Raw genomic sequence first — 17,847 nt, forward strand, 5'->3', positions numbered from 1 at the left:
TCACAAATGTGCTTTATGGTGAGTGCCCAGTGCACATTACAGAAAAGATTCATGACTTGTGAATGACTGATGTGCTCGTACTCAGCAAATGTTACCGAGGTCTTGGAATTTAGATGATCCTTTTGTGTTTGCTAAAAATGAATATTGCAAAGTCAACTATTTTCTCCAGATGTACTACAGAAGGGTTTGGCCAAGTGAAATGTAATCCAGGCATCTGTTTTATTTTGCACTTAAAGATTAAACATCAATTTAAATTTTATTTCATAAATCAATAGTGCATATGGAAATAGGCAACTTTGTAATATATCTTATCAGAGAAATTAACTTTTTATCTCCGGAACTGATCTTTTACTCTCAATTCATGGGTAAAATCTGTAATTTCTGAGAGCAGACATTTTTCCACTCATGAGATAGGAGATGACAGTTGGTGTTCTTAAAATTCAATGGAGGGAGGAGCTGGAGGCGGCACCAACATTCTGCTATATGTTCTGCTGAAACCACAGTTACAGTTTTCCATAGAACTTAATAAGCATCAAATGTCATTGCCTATCTCAGTAATGGGAAAGTCTTCACGAAATACAGATTTTACCTGTGAACTGAAATTTTTGAAAATGTTTAATCAGTCGAAGAGGATAAAGATGAAAGATCAGTCCAGGTGGAGAAAGAAGAAAGATCAGCCCTTGAGGCGAAAGAAGAAAGATCAGTCAAGGAGGAGAAAGAAGAAATATCAGTCCAGGAGGAGAAAGATGAAAGATCAGTCCAGGAGGAGAAAGAAGAAAGATCAATCCAGGAGGAGAAAGAAGAAAGTTCAGCCCAGGAGGAGGAAGAAGAAAGATCAGTCCAGGAAGAGAAAGAACAAAGATCAGTCGAGGAGGAGAAAGAAGAAATATCAGTCCAGGAGGAGAAAGAAGAAAGATTAGTCCAGGAGGAGAAAGAAGAAAGATCAGTCCAGGAGGAGAAAAAAGAAAGATCAGTCCAGGAAAAAAAAGAAGAAATATCAGTCCAGGAGGAGAAAGAAGAAAGATCAGTCCAGGAGGAGAAAGAAGAAAGATCAGTCCAGGAGGAGAAAGAAGAAAGATCAGTCCAGGAGGAGAAAGAAGAAAGATCAGTCCAGGAAGAAAAAGAAGAAGATCAGTCGAGGGGGAGAAAGAAGAAAGATCAGTCCAGGTGGAGAAAGAAGAAAGATCAGTCCTTGAGGAGAAAGAAGAAAGATCAGTCCTTGAGGAGAAAGAAGAAAGATCAGTCCTTGAGGAGAAAGAAGAAAGATCAGTCCTTGACGAGAAAGATGAAAGATCAGTCCTTGAGGAGAAAGAAGAAAGATCAGTCCAGGAGGAGAAAGATGAAAGATCAGTCCAGGAGGAGAAAGAAGAAAGATCAGTCCAGGAGGAGAAAGAAAAAAGATCAGTTCAGGAGGAGAGAGAAGAAAGATCAGCCCAGGAGGAAAAAGAAGAAAGATCAGTCTAGGAGGAGAAAGAAGTGGATTTCTATAATAACATTATATTACAAAGTTGCTTATTTTCACGTTTACTATTGATTAATGAGAATAAATACTAAGATGATTTACTCTTTAGCATAACGTTATACTAAACTTACTATACTAGATATACAATTTCCAGATGACTGTGGCTCATGAATGGGATTTATAACGTTGAATCCAACTTTTTTCTACTATTAAAGACCTAATTGAAAGTAATACCTTTCAGCATCTTAACTGCAACTGTTTTGCAAGTAGAACCTTTATCAATGCCAAAAGCAGAGGCTTCCACCACCTTCCCGAAAGCACCATGACCCAGCGTTTTACCTAAAGGTAAAAGTCAAAAGTGAGCCACTGTCTAGACAAACAGTACAAAACATGCAAGAATGGTCATGCAAAGTCCCACCGGTCATATGTTAAGACTGAAAGTGATCAACAGAGAGAAATGTGAACCTCCGAGGGGGCTCAGCTTTAAACAATTGCTATTTGTTTAAATGGTTCCTTGACAATAAGCCTATCAGAAAGTGGCCAGTGATCGCATTTAATCTATGATGAGACCTAACAATAGTCTCACACATTGAGAATTTGCAGTATTTTTTCTGCATTAAAAACTAATCTCTTAGCAAGAAAAATGCTGTGTACATTGCACTGTTATGGTTTTTGATGCAATTTTACTTTTTTTTTTTTATTGTGTTTTACTTGCTATTTTTATGTATTTTTTGGAGATGTGAAAATTGCTGCAAAAACATAGAATAAATTGACCTGCTTCTAGTATAAAAAAAAACCCATAAAGATGGTTAAAATGCGCAAGGAAGAAAAAGCAGCATGTGCACGAGAATTCAGAAATCTCATTCACTTCACTTCGTACAGTAAAAAAAATAAAGCACTGAAAAAAAATGGAATTACAAATGGATTTTCAAAACTAGTAAAGCCTTTTTATAGATGCATGTGAAGAAAAATGTAATTCTTACATTAAAGAATATAGAAAGAGACTGAAAAGTATGAGTTGATGAAAGAGTTTAAGGCTGAAATTTTCCACCATAGGAGGCTGGTGAAAGGAGCTGGTATCTTAATGGAATATAATGTGTAGTAAGCTGTTTTCTCACATTCCTAATAATGTATCACAGCAGGTGTGACACTCAGCAGGTCAAGGCCCATGAACGTAGCTTAATTTTCCCTTTCGAATTCGATGTTATGTAATTGTAGATAAACTTCCTTTAAGAATTTAGAATGAGTGAACAAATCTTGCACTGGTTGCCTCCGACCAATATTTATGTGTTGGGTTATAGATTATGGAGACCAAGTTCAATTACTCAGGGGTAAAGGAATGTGCAGGTTATCAAGGAATTCACAGCAATGGGTTCTCTACTCCCTAGTGAAAACAACGCTTGTCCAACAGAGATAAGAAGAAACCCCAGTGTGATGACAGCTTGGAGAGAGATTAACATTCACCATGAGACCAGAGGATGAGGTATGCATATATACCTAGATAAAGAGCTATGGGGTGCACAACATGCAGAAGACATTACGAACTATCAGTTGAAGTTGTTTAACCTTTCATCCCATGCATATCCTAAGAATAACAGTTTAGAATATAATGCCATAATAATAAAGAGCAATCCGGTATTAGTACGGCTTCCAGTGTTTGCAATATTATGTATATATACCAACTGAATTATACATTTATGGAAATAAGGCATGGAATACAGCAGTTAGATCTTGCTTGGAAAATTAAGAGGGGCTTTACACGTTGCGACATCGCTTCCGAAATATCGTGGGGGTTACGTCGTTAGTGACGCACATCCGGCGCCGGTAGCGACATCGCAATGTGTAAATCCTAGGTGCGACGAAAAACGATCGTAAAAGCATCGAAAATCAGTGATCTGTGTAGCGTCGTTCATTTTCACTGAAACGCTCCACCCATAGGCAGAGACATGATTAGCCAGTCACTGCACTGGGCTGGCTTCTCCACACTTCACTCGAGGTGTTTGCAGGTCTATCCTGCAGCATAGTTGTAGAAATAGACATGACTGCCCATCCAAAAATCATAAGTTGATCCAATGTCACTAGATAAAAACCTATATACCTGAACATGAGGTTCATGGTTTAACATTCTGATCAGACTGTATAAAGCCCACTGCCACATCACGGCGAACCTCTGAGTGGGTCCCTAACTTTGACACCTTAAAGGTGCGGTGCTGTGCGCCAACCATCGCCGCAGTGATAGTGCACCAGCAGGGCAGGTGACCTGGTGCCTCACAGCGCCCATACTGCAAGGCTGAGTCCCCAAGACTCCAGGCCACACCGCCCCACAGACACAAAATCACTGCAACAATGGCCACCACACAGCAAAAACGCCCTGTGAAAGGAGCTAAATAACTCACCTTCAACCACAGGAGAAACCTGTCAATCAAGAAGAGTGGTGCAAGAATCAGCCATCTGGGTTTAGTTGTTTAGTCTCTGCTTATGGTCCATGCAATGTATTCAAACTATATTTTCTCTGAAATGCCAAGTGTTTCAGAGAAAAACATACCTGGCTGTAATCATTATGCCAGGCTCTGATTCATGCTGCCTTTGGTTTGGGCAGCATGAATTCACTGTCAGGCTTTGTTTCAGGCTGCTGAGAACAATGTGTATCACACGACAGCCAGCAGGCAGCATAAATCTTCTGTCAGGTGGCCATGAAAGTTGTTAATTTGGTTTTAACATAATTCAAATGCTCTCCGTACTGTTTGGAAGTACTCTTTAAAGGAATCTGTCTGGAGGATTTCACATCCCAAAGTATTTATGTACATGTAGCACTTATAAAGACAAGAACAGCAATACATTAGATGGCCAGTCCGAGAAAGCAGTGTTTGAATTGATATACAAATGCTGCACCAAACTTTCATAGGTCCGATCATCTCAACTTATAGACCTTCTATGAGTCTGTACACAGAGTGGAATATGAGATCATAGACCCTTTATTGAGCCTGTGCACCACTCTATCTGTGTGATGCGATTGTCGCTGAATGCTTCTATCTGATAAGCCGCGTGTTTCAGCGTGGCTTTGTGTGCGATCATTGGAGGTCTGCTTTTTTTCCCCCCAATGAGGGTACTGCCACAATTGTGGCCTTATAACTTCATTTTAAGGTACCTTTAAAATAACTTTAGACTTACTGTACATGCACCTAACTAGTATATGTAGTAATACTTTTATCATTTTCACTATAATATAAACTAGAGCATATTCGAGAATACGAATATTTTTTGTCATTTTTTTTCAACTAGTACAATTTACCTTACATATTCACAATGTAATTGTCATACGGCAAATTTAAATGAATGGGTTAATGTGTGGCCTAATTTGGGTCTTCGTTATCGTACATGCTGTGATAGCTTTTTTTTTTTGACGGAGTAACCAAGGATGCGACTTACCAAGACTAAGTCTATCTCGAGGGAATTCCCATTTACTGCTGTCATAGGGCAACCTCTCACACTGCTCGTCCAGTGGTATCTCATCCGGATCCATAATAATAGAGAGGTAACCGGTTTTAATTTCCGATGCATGTGGCTGTTGATGAGACAAGAATAGAGAATGTGGGCCATGAGGCTGGGTTGTCTGGAGGATGAAAGTTAAAAAGTCTCAGCTTGCTCCTTGTTGCTCCCTATCATTACAAAGGCCAATAGGTTAAGCTGTGTTCAAGGCTATAGGTGTGAGCACGCTGGGAGGCGTTACATAACATGCCTTATAGATGATTTAAGCCATCTAGAAGTAAATTAATTTACTGACGCTAACAAGTTACCATGCTGCCAAACACTGGTCGCAGGAAACAATCACAGGCAGGATTGTATTAGCATAGTATAACCTAATAATGATCTTCAGGTTATAGATAAGACTCTTGGAATTGGTAAATCTGATTTATTGTAACACAACAAAAAATAACAGAGAGAAAAATATAATGACATATGAAGAAATAAAGATATCTTGTGCCAGATGGGTTTTTTCACTTACTTTCCGATTTCTAAATATTTTTTTCAGCCTTTACTTTTATACTCACATCATGCCCACCATAGAAAATATAATCATTTGTTCACATCTTATCGTGATTTATGCTATGACCTTTATATAACTGCTAGTTTGTGATCTACTTTTGAATATTAAAGTTTTACTAAAATTCAAAGATCTATTCTAAGAATGTTTAATTATTAGGGGGTCTGAGCCCCTGGGACACCCACCTATCAGAACAGAAGAGATGAGGTGCCAAGGTGAATGTAGTGCTATCAGTATGTGCAATTGTGTCTGACTCTGCAGCTCAGAACCATTCTGATGATTGACAGGGTATTGTAATTTGGATCCTCATCAACAAAACAGTCAAAGGATATTGTAAGGATGCATTCAGTTTTAAATCATAAGATCTTTTAACATTTTTTTATTTTCCCACTTAGATCTATGTTGTTAGTGAACAGAGTCCTCACAATTGGCAACTACTTACACTCTGTCAACATTTTTTGATCATTCAGAGCTACAAATTTGTTTTAAGGTGTTGGGTCTTAAAGGGAATCTGTCAAGTGATTTTCTAGTACAAAACTAATAGTATCCTGGAAGAGGGCTTGGGCAGCCCTTTCAAGATCAGTAACTTTTATTACTCTACCTTATCCTGTTATCTAGCTGTAAGCCCTGGAGAATTTAGTGGCATGTGCCGACTAGTAAAGCATATATAAATCCAAACTGAATATGCACTGCTCCCCACACCCACCTCTACAGTGCTGGCATCAGTGATAGGAAATATCTTCACTGTCATTTACTAACACTGCAGAGAGGTGGGCATAGGGAGCAGTGCATAATCAGTTTGGATTTACATATGTTTGACTAACTAGTGCATAAAGCTGGGTTCACACTAAGCGACAGCGACAACGACGTCGCTGTTACGTCACCATTTTCTGTGACGTAACAGCGACCTTGTAAGTCGCTGTTATGATCGCTGCTTAGCTGTCAAACACAGCAGCCGAAGAAGCGATCATAACGACACGCGTCGCTGTGCTGCAATATGTGCACAGAGCAGGGAGCCGCGCACACTGAGCGCTGGCTCCCTGCTCTCCTAGCTACAGTACACATTGGGTTAATTGCCCGATGTGTACTGCAGCTACATGTGCAGAGAGCAGGGAGCCACGCACACTGCTTAGCGCTGGCTCCCTGCACTCCTAGCTACAGTACACATCGGGTTAATTACCCGATGTGTACTGCAGCCACATGTGCAGAGAGCTGGGAGTCGGCGCTGGCAGCGTGAGAGCGGCGGAGGCTGGTAACGAAGGTAAATATCGGGTAACCACCTTGGTTACCCGATGTTTACCTTGGTTACAGCTTACCGCAGGCTGTCAGACGCCGGCTCCTGCTCCCTGCACATTCAGGATTATTGCTCTCTCGCTGTCACACACAACGATGTGTGCTTATCAGCGGGAGAGCAACAATAAAATAACGAACCAGGGCTGTGTGTAACGAGCAGCGATCTCACAGCAGGGGCCAGATCGCTGCTCAGTGTCACACACAGCGAGATCGCTAATGAGGTCACTGCTGCGTCACAAAAACCGTGACTCAGCAGCGATCTCAGCAGCGATCTCGCTGTGTGTGAAGCACCCCTAACACTGAATTCTCCATGGCTTACAGAAAGATAACAGAAGAATATAGAGTAATAAAAGTTACTGATCCTGAAAGGGCTGCCCAAGACCTATTACAGGATTCCATTAGTCTTGTACTAGAAAATCACCTGACATATTCCCTTTAAGCCAGCCATTCACATTAGATTACTGTCGGCCTAACAATGCTTTGGCAGATCAGTCATCAGTCATCTCTGCAGTCTCTCCCATACCCAGAAGTGTTTGTTCATCCAAGCGCTCCTGTGTTCTTTATGAGAAAGCCACCGCCAGGTATGTCTGGTGGCTGCTTATCTCTGGGAGAACAAATCAATCAACCATCCAAAATTAAACATGCCCGATTTACATCATCTCTGACAGTCAGTTATACGAGGCCCAGAGACTCATTAGACTGTCAGCCAAACCTTGACATCGACGGGTTGGCTGACATTAGTCTAATGTTTATGGAGGGCTTTTCTCTCCAGCTCCATCTGATATTATGCAAAGATATAAAATATTGCATGCTGGGAAATTCTGAGGTATCAGCAGATAGAGATGAGAGAATCTGAGGTTTGAGGTTCGGGAACCGACTTCCAAAAAAACAAGGTTCGGGTTCGAGGTTGGAGCGAGTGACGAGTACGAACCACTCAAGCGAGCAGCGCTGTGCTTGGCTTTGAGTGATGCACAGCCCTGTACGAGCCGCGTGCATTGTTTGATCGGCTCACATTTGGGGTAAAATCAGCGTGATCAGATGTAGTGTACACACAGAAACCCCCACGAAACACTGCATGTGGGTCACACAGGGCTGTGCATCACTCATACCCAAGCACAGCGCTGTTCGCTTTAGTGGTCCGTACTAGTCACTCGCTGGAACCTCAAACCCGAACCTTGTTTTATTGGAAGTCAGTTTCTGAACCCGAACCTCAAACCTTGAACCTCAGGTTCGCTCATCTCTATCGGCAGATGCCCCACAAGTACTGTGCACAGGTTTTATTGTTAATAATAGCACCAGTGCACAATACACGCTGAGTGTTAGCTGGTTGCCTGGTACAGGAGAACAGGACAAAACAACCTTCAGTCAGAGAAGGAAAATCACAACTTATATACACAAATAACCTATCTTGTTCTCACCATTTAACAACAAAGGCAAAGATGGCAGTTAGCTCTTCAGTATAAGGACCCTAATACCAAAGAAGGGTAATAAAATAACCTCCAGAATACCTGCTTTCGTTTCACACTTTTGCTATATAGATCCTTTTACCTTTTTTAGCTTTCGTATGAAGAGTGTGAGAAGAAGCCAGAATAACGTGGCCGCCACGCCTGTGCACACAAGGATGATGACTTCTATATTAGATTTTTCTTCTCCACCTGCAAACATATTTTTATGATTTTTATTACGACATACTTAGAGTTATGGGGTATTATTCACAAATTACCAAATGTTATTGTCTTATATGAAACAAAATATCAGTGTTGTAGGATGAATTGCTCACCTCGAATAGTGATGTAGGCAGAAGTATTGGTATTCCCCACTTCATTGTCTGCACGACACTCATACAAGCCCTCATCATCTTTTTTCACTCTCTCAATTATTAGGCTGTTATTGTATAGCAAAGTTATTCCTATAAGAAGATGGAGACTGGTGTTATACGATGTAGGAATATATCTTGGATTTCTCAAAGTTAATGTACTGTACTGTATTAAAACAAACCTTCATTTGCCATTGTCATACATTTGGCATTGTCCATGGCTGGATTGTGTTTAGTGCAAGTAATGTGGCCAATTTCAGCCCAACAGATGTACCGTAATTTATACCAGAAATTGCCATAAGCTATAGTGGAACTCTATAATATCCCACAGCTTGACCTGCTCGGTCATTCTACCTAATCTGGCAGATCCATAAGTCAATAGGGAGAAAAAAAACTATTTATGTGTCATATCTCTAGGGAAAGACATGAAAATACAGCCTTAAGGCTACTTTACACGCTGCGATATCAGTCCCGATATCGCTAGCGTGGGTACCCGTCCCCATCTGTTGCGCGACACGGGCAAATCGCTGCCCGTGCCGCACAACATCGCGCAGACCCGTCACACATACCTGCCCGGCGACGTCGCTGTGACCGGCGAACCGCCTCCTTTCTAAGGGGGCGGTCCGTGCGGCGTCACAGCGACGTCACTGAGCGGCCACCCAATAGAAGCGGAGGGGCGGAGATGAGCGGGACGTAACATCCCGCCCACCTCCTTCCTTCCGCATAGCGGCCGGGAGGCAGGTAAGGAGAGCTTCCTCATTCCTGCGGCGTCACACGGAGCGATGTGTGCTGCCGCAGGAACGAGGAACAACCTCGTTACTGCTGCAGTAACGATTTTTGAGAATGGACCCCCATGTCACCGATGAGCGATTTTGCACGTTTTTGCAACGATGCAAAATCGCTCATCGGTGTCACACGCAACGGCATCGCTAATGTGGCCGGATGTGCGTCACCAATTCCGTGACCCCAACGAGTTCGCATTAGCGATGTCGTAGCGTGTAAAGCCCTCTTTAGATGAATTCAGATTGGGTTCCATATGGTCTGATGATCCCTATTTTCATACTGCCCCCATACATCATTATTCAAAGATAAAGTGTAGTTCATTGTTTGGGACTTCATGTGTTAAATATATTCCAGTATTGAGTATTTGGCCTGATACAACTGAAACCGCTATTACACATGAAATTGTTGAAGCAATCCATTTTTTTCCACGGGTTTAGGAAACATTTGGAAATCTTAGACTTTTTCAGAATATGTTGGATGGTTCAATTTATGTTTTATAAAAAACATTCAGTATGGAACATTGAAAAATAAATCAAAGTCTACGTTCCAGTTTCTTAGATAAATTATGGATTACTGGAACTAACTGAAATCAATACATATGTAATATCTAAGCAGATCTTGTTCTTCGTACATATGTTTTCTTTAAACTCTTTGATGTCTTCCGTCAGTCCAATATCATCCATATATAGAGGGATTATCTTCTAACGGAATTGGCCTAAGACTGATTTTGTAGCTACAAATGTGTGTGGCTTGACTAGGCAGACATATGGAAGATCTCTTGGGCCAACTAAAAAAAAGCAACTCTCAGAGATATCTCATCTAACCATAAATTAAGACATATGATGATATCTAAGACTTTGGCACACTATGCTGTGTTCATCTCTTTATTTCATGTTGCTCTTTCAAAGTACAGGGGGTGACGCCATTGAACTAGTGTTATCTGTAATGTGCTGAATAAAATGCTGGCCTAAATGATATATCAATAAAGCCTTCATTTTCTAAGGTGCCAGTTAGTACTGGTCATCCATGAGATTGCAGCCCAGATTTCTATGGGCTGGGAAATGACGGATAAGAGAAGGGTCTTTGAATTCCAGAGATATGTACATTGCAGAGCAGACAGTGTATTGTATACAACAGTTCGAAAAGCAGAAGCATAATTTATGGGCTAGGTTTTAAGGAGTGTGTAAGGGAGTGTTTGAAGATAAGAGCTGACATATAGGCCACTTGATTAAAGCATTTATTTATGAGTTGAGACAGTGATTTTGATTGAGTAAGAAATTGGAAATTATACAGTTGTTGGGCAGTTAGCTTTCGAATGGACACAATATCAATCTGTTATTTCTGTTTTGGCTAATATTTTATACCTTGTGTGGCTTTTTTATTTAAGCAATTTATATATCTAAATATCTTTGGTCATTTTGTTTTAGCTTTAGAAGTGTTATTCATAAAAGCAATAACGCTGGGTGTTGTCTCTGTTTAAGATGATTTTGTCTAAAGTTTGTCTTTGTTACTGAAGGTATAGAAAACTGAACAGAACTAGTTTGAAGGAATTCAGCAGGATTCATAATTTATGTTTTTGTTATTCCTAACCTACATATCCTTTTTAGGTAATGTACTAAGCCATTCCCCTCTTCTTTTGTAGTTGAAATAAACTGGTGTTTGGGCATCTGTGATTTCAGACAAGCTGCACACTGACAGATACTGGCTGTCTGTTCTTCTTTCCGATGCATTGCTAATAATTAGACCAACACTGGAAGATCTGGAGATCCCTTATATCTCACCCCAAATTAGCTCTCTCAGGAAAGGGGTCTGCACGACATTTCTATAGGAAGATGTTACAGTACTTGGGTCAGGATGTAGATAAAAAGCATGCCCATGTCATATTACTTAGAAGAGAATATGGACCTTAAAAAGTTGTTCCACCACTCAGTGGAGCTAACAGGGATGAGTTCTCACTACACTGGACACTGTCTGCCTATGTAAGACATGGTTGGGTTGTGTCATGATCCAGGACCGGTATTCCATGCCCCAGAGTTTCCCAGACCCGGCCTGGTGATGTCAGGGGTTAACACCCATCAGCCTCGTTCCGGTTTCAGGAGAGACTATATATGGTCGCTGCACTTGCATCCCTGTCCTGGTTATAGTTTTGCTCTGCAGCCTGTGACTGGCTCTGGTGAGATTTCCTGTTTGTTCTGACTCCTTGTTACCGTGCCCTGACCTGGACCCTACCCCATTCGTCCATCTGTCCCAGTCCCTGACTTCCCACGCCTGTTGTTCATCCTCCTTCCCGTGTTTGTGTCTCCTCACCCTATGGTCTTGTTTTCTGTTACCTGTGCCCTTTGTGTTTCCCTCTGCATACCTGATCTCCCGGCATCTGACTTTGGTTCTGTTTTCTGACCTGATTTTGATCCTCCCTTTGCAGTGACTTGACTTTGATGGCTAGACCCTGTTTGACTACTCTATTGCCCACTGGTGGTTTGCCTGTTAACTGACTGCTGAAAGTTACTCTGCTGTACTTCATCCTCCTTTCTGTTACAGTGTTACTTTGACTCTCCTTCACTACTCTAATGCCACCTAGTGGGTAATACGCTGTACTACGTCTTACCAGCCCTTTGTACAGTGTGACAGGTTGGTCATTCATTTGAAGATTACATGGGCAGCCATTACTTAGCCTGGAAATAGCAGCTGATTGCCATGGGTTTAGATATGCTGGAATCAGGGGATTGTCAGGCACCTTCACTTGATGAGAATGTATCATCAAAAAATGACCCATTGCTTAAACCAGATTTATCTGTAACTTTTTTTTAAATTAACAATGTTGTCTTTATTATTATTATTATTATTATTATTATTTTACTATCTTTAATTAAGAAAAAAACTAAATTTAAATTTTGCAATTTTCACACTGGTCACTGGTGCTTCTTATACTCTTACTTTCTTTTCTTTCAGTAAAAGTATCCTCAATATTATTAGGTGCCGGATTACAAATAACACAGGATCCCCCAATCACAACAGGCGATGTCCTATTTGACCCTTCACAATGAACTATCATTAGACACTTCAATGCAAAAGATAGGGTCAGTATTTGACCATTGTGGCTAATGCACGTGCATTATTTCCTGAAACGATAGAAAGTTAAAGTCTAAAAAAGCCCCAGCGGTCAGCACGAAAAGTGCCATTTTTTTTTTTTAAATTGTGACACGTAAAAAGCATTTAACACGAAAACCTGATTTAAACAATAGGACATTTTGTGATGACACATTCCTTTTAAATGATATGTCTTGATAAAGCAAGTTGATTGTAGAGGTGGAAGAGGTTGTTATTTTGTGCCCATTACTAGCCATTGGAAATGCATTACTTACCTGAAGCACGTTTCATCACATAGCCATTCCTCAGCCATGTGATGGTCGGTGAGGGATTCCCATTGACTTTGCATTCCAGCATTAGCGTGCTACTGCTATTTACTATTGTGTTCTCAAGGTGCTGCAACACCCAAGGAGCCTGCTTGTCTGCAATAACACAAAATAGTCAGGAAACATTTAAATGCAGACATTATATATATATAATTGCATTCTTTCAAATATTTTCTATTCACTGATCACCTAGAAATGGAGTCAAGTTACTGAAATGGTAATATTGAATTAAATTGCAAAATCAGATTTACATTTTCTTTTAAGGGAACCTGTCATGTAAAAAACGCTGCTACCCTGTAGATACAGGGTTAATCTGCAGGGAAATAGCGGTCTGAACCAGCCCGGCGCCTACACTTGTAGCTTCACTGCCGGAAACAAATTAACTTCATTCCTCCCGACAGCGTTTGGCTTCTGGTCATAGAGGTGGCACCGGTGCGGGTTCAGTCACTGTTCTGAGTATAGTGAGCTGAGGCTGTAACCTCACCCCCTGCACTGACTGAGAGGTGCTCTGCATTGGAGTCAATGCCGGGGGCGCGGTTACAGCTGTTGCTCTCTATACACTGAGCAGTGACTGAACCCGCATCGGCGCCATCTCTAAGACTGGAGGCGGAATGCTACTGGGATGAATAAAGTTAATTTCCTCCAGGCAGCAGGGCTACAAATGCTGGTGCCGGGCAGATTCAAAATGCCATTGAGCTGCAGATCAACTCTATAGGGTGCTTTACACGCTGCGACATCGCTAGCGATAGCTAGCAATGTCGTGCGTCATAGCACCTGCCCCTGTCGTTCGTGCGACATTTGGTGATCACTGTCGTAGCGAACATTATCGCTACAGCAGCGTCACATGCACATACCTTTTCAGCGACGTCGCTGTGACCGCCGAACAATCCCTCCTTCAAGGGGGAGGTGCATTCGGCATCATAGCGACATCAACGCGGCGTCACTAAGCGGCTGCCCAATAGCAGAGGAGGGGCGGAGATGAGCAGGCGGAACATGCCGCCCACCTCCTTCCTTCCTCATTGCCGTTGGACGCAGGTAAGGAGATGTTCGTCGTTCCTGCGGTGTCACACATAGCGATGTGTGACGCCGCAGGAATGACGTACAACCAGCGGCATGCCCAACCAACGATATTATGAAAAGGAGCGATGTATCAACGATCAACGATTTTTGACGTTTTTGCAATCATTGATCGTCGCTCCTTGGTTTCATACGCTGCGATGTTGCTAACAGCGCCGGATGTGCGTCACTAATGACGTGACCCCGACAATATATCGTTAGCAATGTCGCAGCGTGTAAAGCACCCTTTAATCTGCAGGTTAATGGTTTTTTCATGAGAGGTTCCCTTTAATATAAATAAAAGAATAATGAATGTAAAAGAGAATGTTAATCACTGTAAACTTCCTATGGAGATTTCCAACATAACTGAACTTTAGATATTCTACCAAATCATGAACTGAAAGTGTAATTATCATTTAAAAAAAAGTCTATTTAATGCATCATCAACAACAGATCTGTATTTAAACTAATTAAAAATACAAATTTAATAAGTACTCGTAGTATCAGCAAAGCAAAAAAAAAGTCTCGGCATCCAATATGCTAAAATGACTCATTAGAGATTTTCCTAAGTTTAATTACTAATCAAGTCTGTAAAATTATTTCCCTATTCTTGAAAAAATAATTATGTCTGAGACAGATCAAGTTGTGGTAATTCTGGGATATATTTGTAAACGGTTTAATTACAGAACATCCGATTCAGCTTTACTGAAATAGTTTGTGTGGTTTTTAAGTTTTTATTTAGTAGTATCCCGAAATCATCAACGTGCAGCTGTGAATATGGGATTTAAATATGTACATAATTTAAGTATTTGAAGGTTAGAAAAGACACACATACAAACTACTTTCAACTATGGGTTAGTTTCTTTTTTTGTTTGTTTTTTTTTATACTGGTCACATATTTCCAGACTATAATGGGAACATAAGCAAGACAATTCTTGCTAATAAAAATAAGTATTTCAGGATTAAAAAAGGCTCTGTACTTTGGTAATAAGCAAGTATGTCCTATATTTTAAAGGCTAGAGTACTTGTGGTGCCAGACTCCTCCTCCTGTTTCCTTAAAGGGGGTTTCCAGTTTCAGAAATCCCCTATTCTCAGGCACAGTTTGTTTAAAACAAAATAAACTGTACGTTACTCACTCCTCCCAGGTTCAGTACAACCGCTGCTCTCCATGTCTGTTATTGTCTGCAGCACTGACGTCATGTGGACAGCGCTGCAGCCAATCAGTGAGTTTATCGGCTCAGCCTAAGTAGACAGCATGAGATATTTAGATTAACTGAGGTTAATGAGGGCCTGTTGACATGACAGCAGTGCTGCAAACAATAACAAACACAATAACGAACAGCAAGAACAGCCATAGAGAAGCAGTCTGGACACAACAAAACACATGGCTGGTGTTTATGAAGGTGTTAGTGAAGGTGAGTAAACCACTAGATCAGCAAGTACCAACCTCCTGAGTCTGACTAATGATAAAGCTACAAAACCTTAAAGGGACTGTCCACTACTTTTACTTTGATGACTTATACTTAGGATAGGTCATCAATGTTTGATCAGTCAGGGTCCGACACCCCATACACCTGCTAATTAGCTGTTCTCGGTCCCAGCGGCTGCAGCAGGCAGCCATAAATGCTCAGTTCCGGTGCTGTTCCATCTTCTTATAGCGTCCACGACCGAGTACTGCACATCCGACTCCTATTGATTAGAATGGGAGGTGGATGTGCAGTACCCGGCCGCAATGGAGCAGCTCCAGAACTGAGCATTTCTAGCTGCCTGCTGCCGCCGCCAGGATCAAGTACAGCTGATTGGCAGGGGTCCGGGATGTTGGACCCCAGCCGATCAGACATTGATGACCTATACTAAGGGGTACTTTACACGCTGCGACATCGCTGCCGATATATCGTCGGGGTCACGTCGTTAGTGGCGCACATCCGTCGCCGGTAGCGACATCGCCGCATGTGACACAAATGACCAACGATCAACGAGCGCAAAAACGTGCAAAATCGTTGCTCGTTGACACGTCGTTCATTTCCATAATATCGGTGCTGCTGCAGGTACGATGTTGTTTGTCGTTCCTGCGGCAGCAGACATCACTATGTGTGACACTGCAGGAATGACAAACATCTCCTTACCTGCGTCCACCGGAAAAGGAGGAAGGAAGGAGGTGGGCAGGATATTCCGGCCGCTCATCTCCTCCCCTTCTTATCTATTGGGCGGCCGCTCATCTCCTCCCCTTCTTATCTATTGGGCGGCGGTTCAGTGACGCTGCTGTGACGTCGCTGTGACGCCGCACAAACCCCTTAGAAAGGAGGCGGTTTGCTGGTTACAGCGACATCGCTAAGCAGGTAAGTCGGTGTGACAGCTCCAAACGATTTTGTGCACCACGGGCAGTGATTTACCCGTGACACACAAACGACGGGGGCGGGTACGCTCGCTAGCGATATCATTAATGATATCACTGCGTGTGACAGGGCCTTAAGTCTATGAGAGCCTCGTTCTCCCTCTCACAGACTTGTATTGGGAGCTTGTGACATAACATCTGATTTCTGGCCAGTCAGAAGTTACAGTCACAAGATAACACAGTGGGACCGAAGCAATGTCAGTAAAAGGTGAAGGTGCTGGAAGGTGAGTAAATGACAGTTGGCAGGGAACTTACATTTAAAGCACTACTTCAGCGGTGACCCCCCTCTTTGTAGTGATGCCTTAAATACCTGATGCATAGCAATTGATACAGAGTATTTATTAAAATTATTTATTTCTATATAATGTTCATACATTTTATCACTCACCTAAAACTATAAGTTTGTTTGTTCTCTGCACCACCTCTTCTGTGTACAGTTTCTCAGCCGAGCAGTTGTATTGTCCGGCTTGTTCTTTGGTTACATTTCTTAGAGTAAGTAAGAGTTGAGTGGTATGCGTCCCATGGTGGAGCTCTACCAGGTGAGACGGCACCTCATCTCCAGATGGATAGAACCATACCAGGTCATTAAAAAGATATTTTTCTGCGCTGCAAACCAGTACGATGTCTCCTCCAACTAGGACTTTTGTCTCTTCATTTGTCATTACTCCAGATTTAATCTCTGAGAAAAAGCAAGTCAAAAAGTTAAATCTTGTGAATGTGATGTTCAATATCTCATCTTATAATGACAATGACTTTTTAGTATTTTGTTAATTTTAATTAGAAAAAAGCTATTTTTTTCTTACACAGTAAACATTTCTGTTAGCATTCTACTGATTATATAAAGTCAGAAGTGGTGATAAAAGTAAACTTGCTCACTTTTACAAAGGCAGGACTAGTTATAATTTGGACTGAATATTACAAACACAGTGGTGCTATATCACTACATTACATACTACATACCCCGAAACAGCTGTCTGTGGATGGATACCATGTTTGGCAAAGGTGGTCTCCTTGACTGGAGACTGCCCTTCCCGTGGTTGTTCCTTCCCGGTGAAAGACCTGGCTAGTTTCCTGCCAGCGTTGAGAAACATGCGATGGTGTCTCCGCAGTGTTGGATGTTGATCTCCCTAAGGTCAACCATCCTTGCTTATGTATATCACTACATTAACACATGATACTACTATATTGTATGCATACATACTGCCACTACCCAAACACAAACATTATGACGCTAAGCATCAGACACACACAAAACTGCTATATCACACACACAGATACACACACACATACAGTACCACTATAGTTCACATTTCATAAAATATTATGTATAATGGCCCAATTCTTTAAGACCAGCATTCTTCACTCTGGTTTTGAGGAATGGGTGGGGTGGAGTGCAAAGTGCCTGATTCATTAAGGCACACACTTTCTAACCAACTGGGCAAGGCACAAAGTGGAGTGTGCATAAGCGTGGATTGGAGTAAGATTTGTAGTGTAAGGCGGCTGTCACGCTTGCAATTACCTCGCGTGTATCTAGCGCAAGTCTCACGGTGCATCACCTGGCACGGACTCACATTCTCCTGCCAG

At 41.7% G+C, this 17,847-nt stretch overlaps 1 protein-coding gene across 1 annotated transcript in view; it reads right to left on the reverse strand.

Moving 5' to 3' along the window:
- Positions 1 to 17,847, reverse strand: part of LOC142251251 (vascular endothelial growth factor receptor kdr-like) — a 337,728-nt gene that overhangs the window by 62,181 nt on the left and 257,700 nt on the right. The window contains exons 13-18 of the mRNA XM_075323879.1: positions 16,652 to 16,942; positions 12,762 to 12,908; positions 8,581 to 8,709; positions 8,349 to 8,455; positions 4,892 to 5,027; positions 1,697 to 1,801 (exon numbers count right to left, since the gene is read on the reverse strand). Of these exons, the coding sequence (XP_075179994.1) occupies positions 1,697 to 1,801; positions 4,892 to 5,027; positions 8,349 to 8,455; positions 8,581 to 8,709; positions 12,762 to 12,908; positions 16,652 to 16,942 (915 nt within the window). The remainder of the gene's footprint in view (positions 1 to 1,696; positions 1,802 to 4,891; positions 5,028 to 8,348; positions 8,456 to 8,580; positions 8,710 to 12,761; positions 12,909 to 16,651; positions 16,943 to 17,847) is intronic.

Source organism: Anomaloglossus baeobatrachus, chromosome 9, assembly GCF_048569485.1.
Source record: "Anomaloglossus baeobatrachus isolate aAnoBae1 chromosome 9, aAnoBae1.hap1, whole genome shotgun sequence".
NCBI classification, from domain to species: domain Eukaryota; kingdom Metazoa; phylum Chordata; class Amphibia; order Anura; family Aromobatidae; genus Anomaloglossus; species Anomaloglossus baeobatrachus.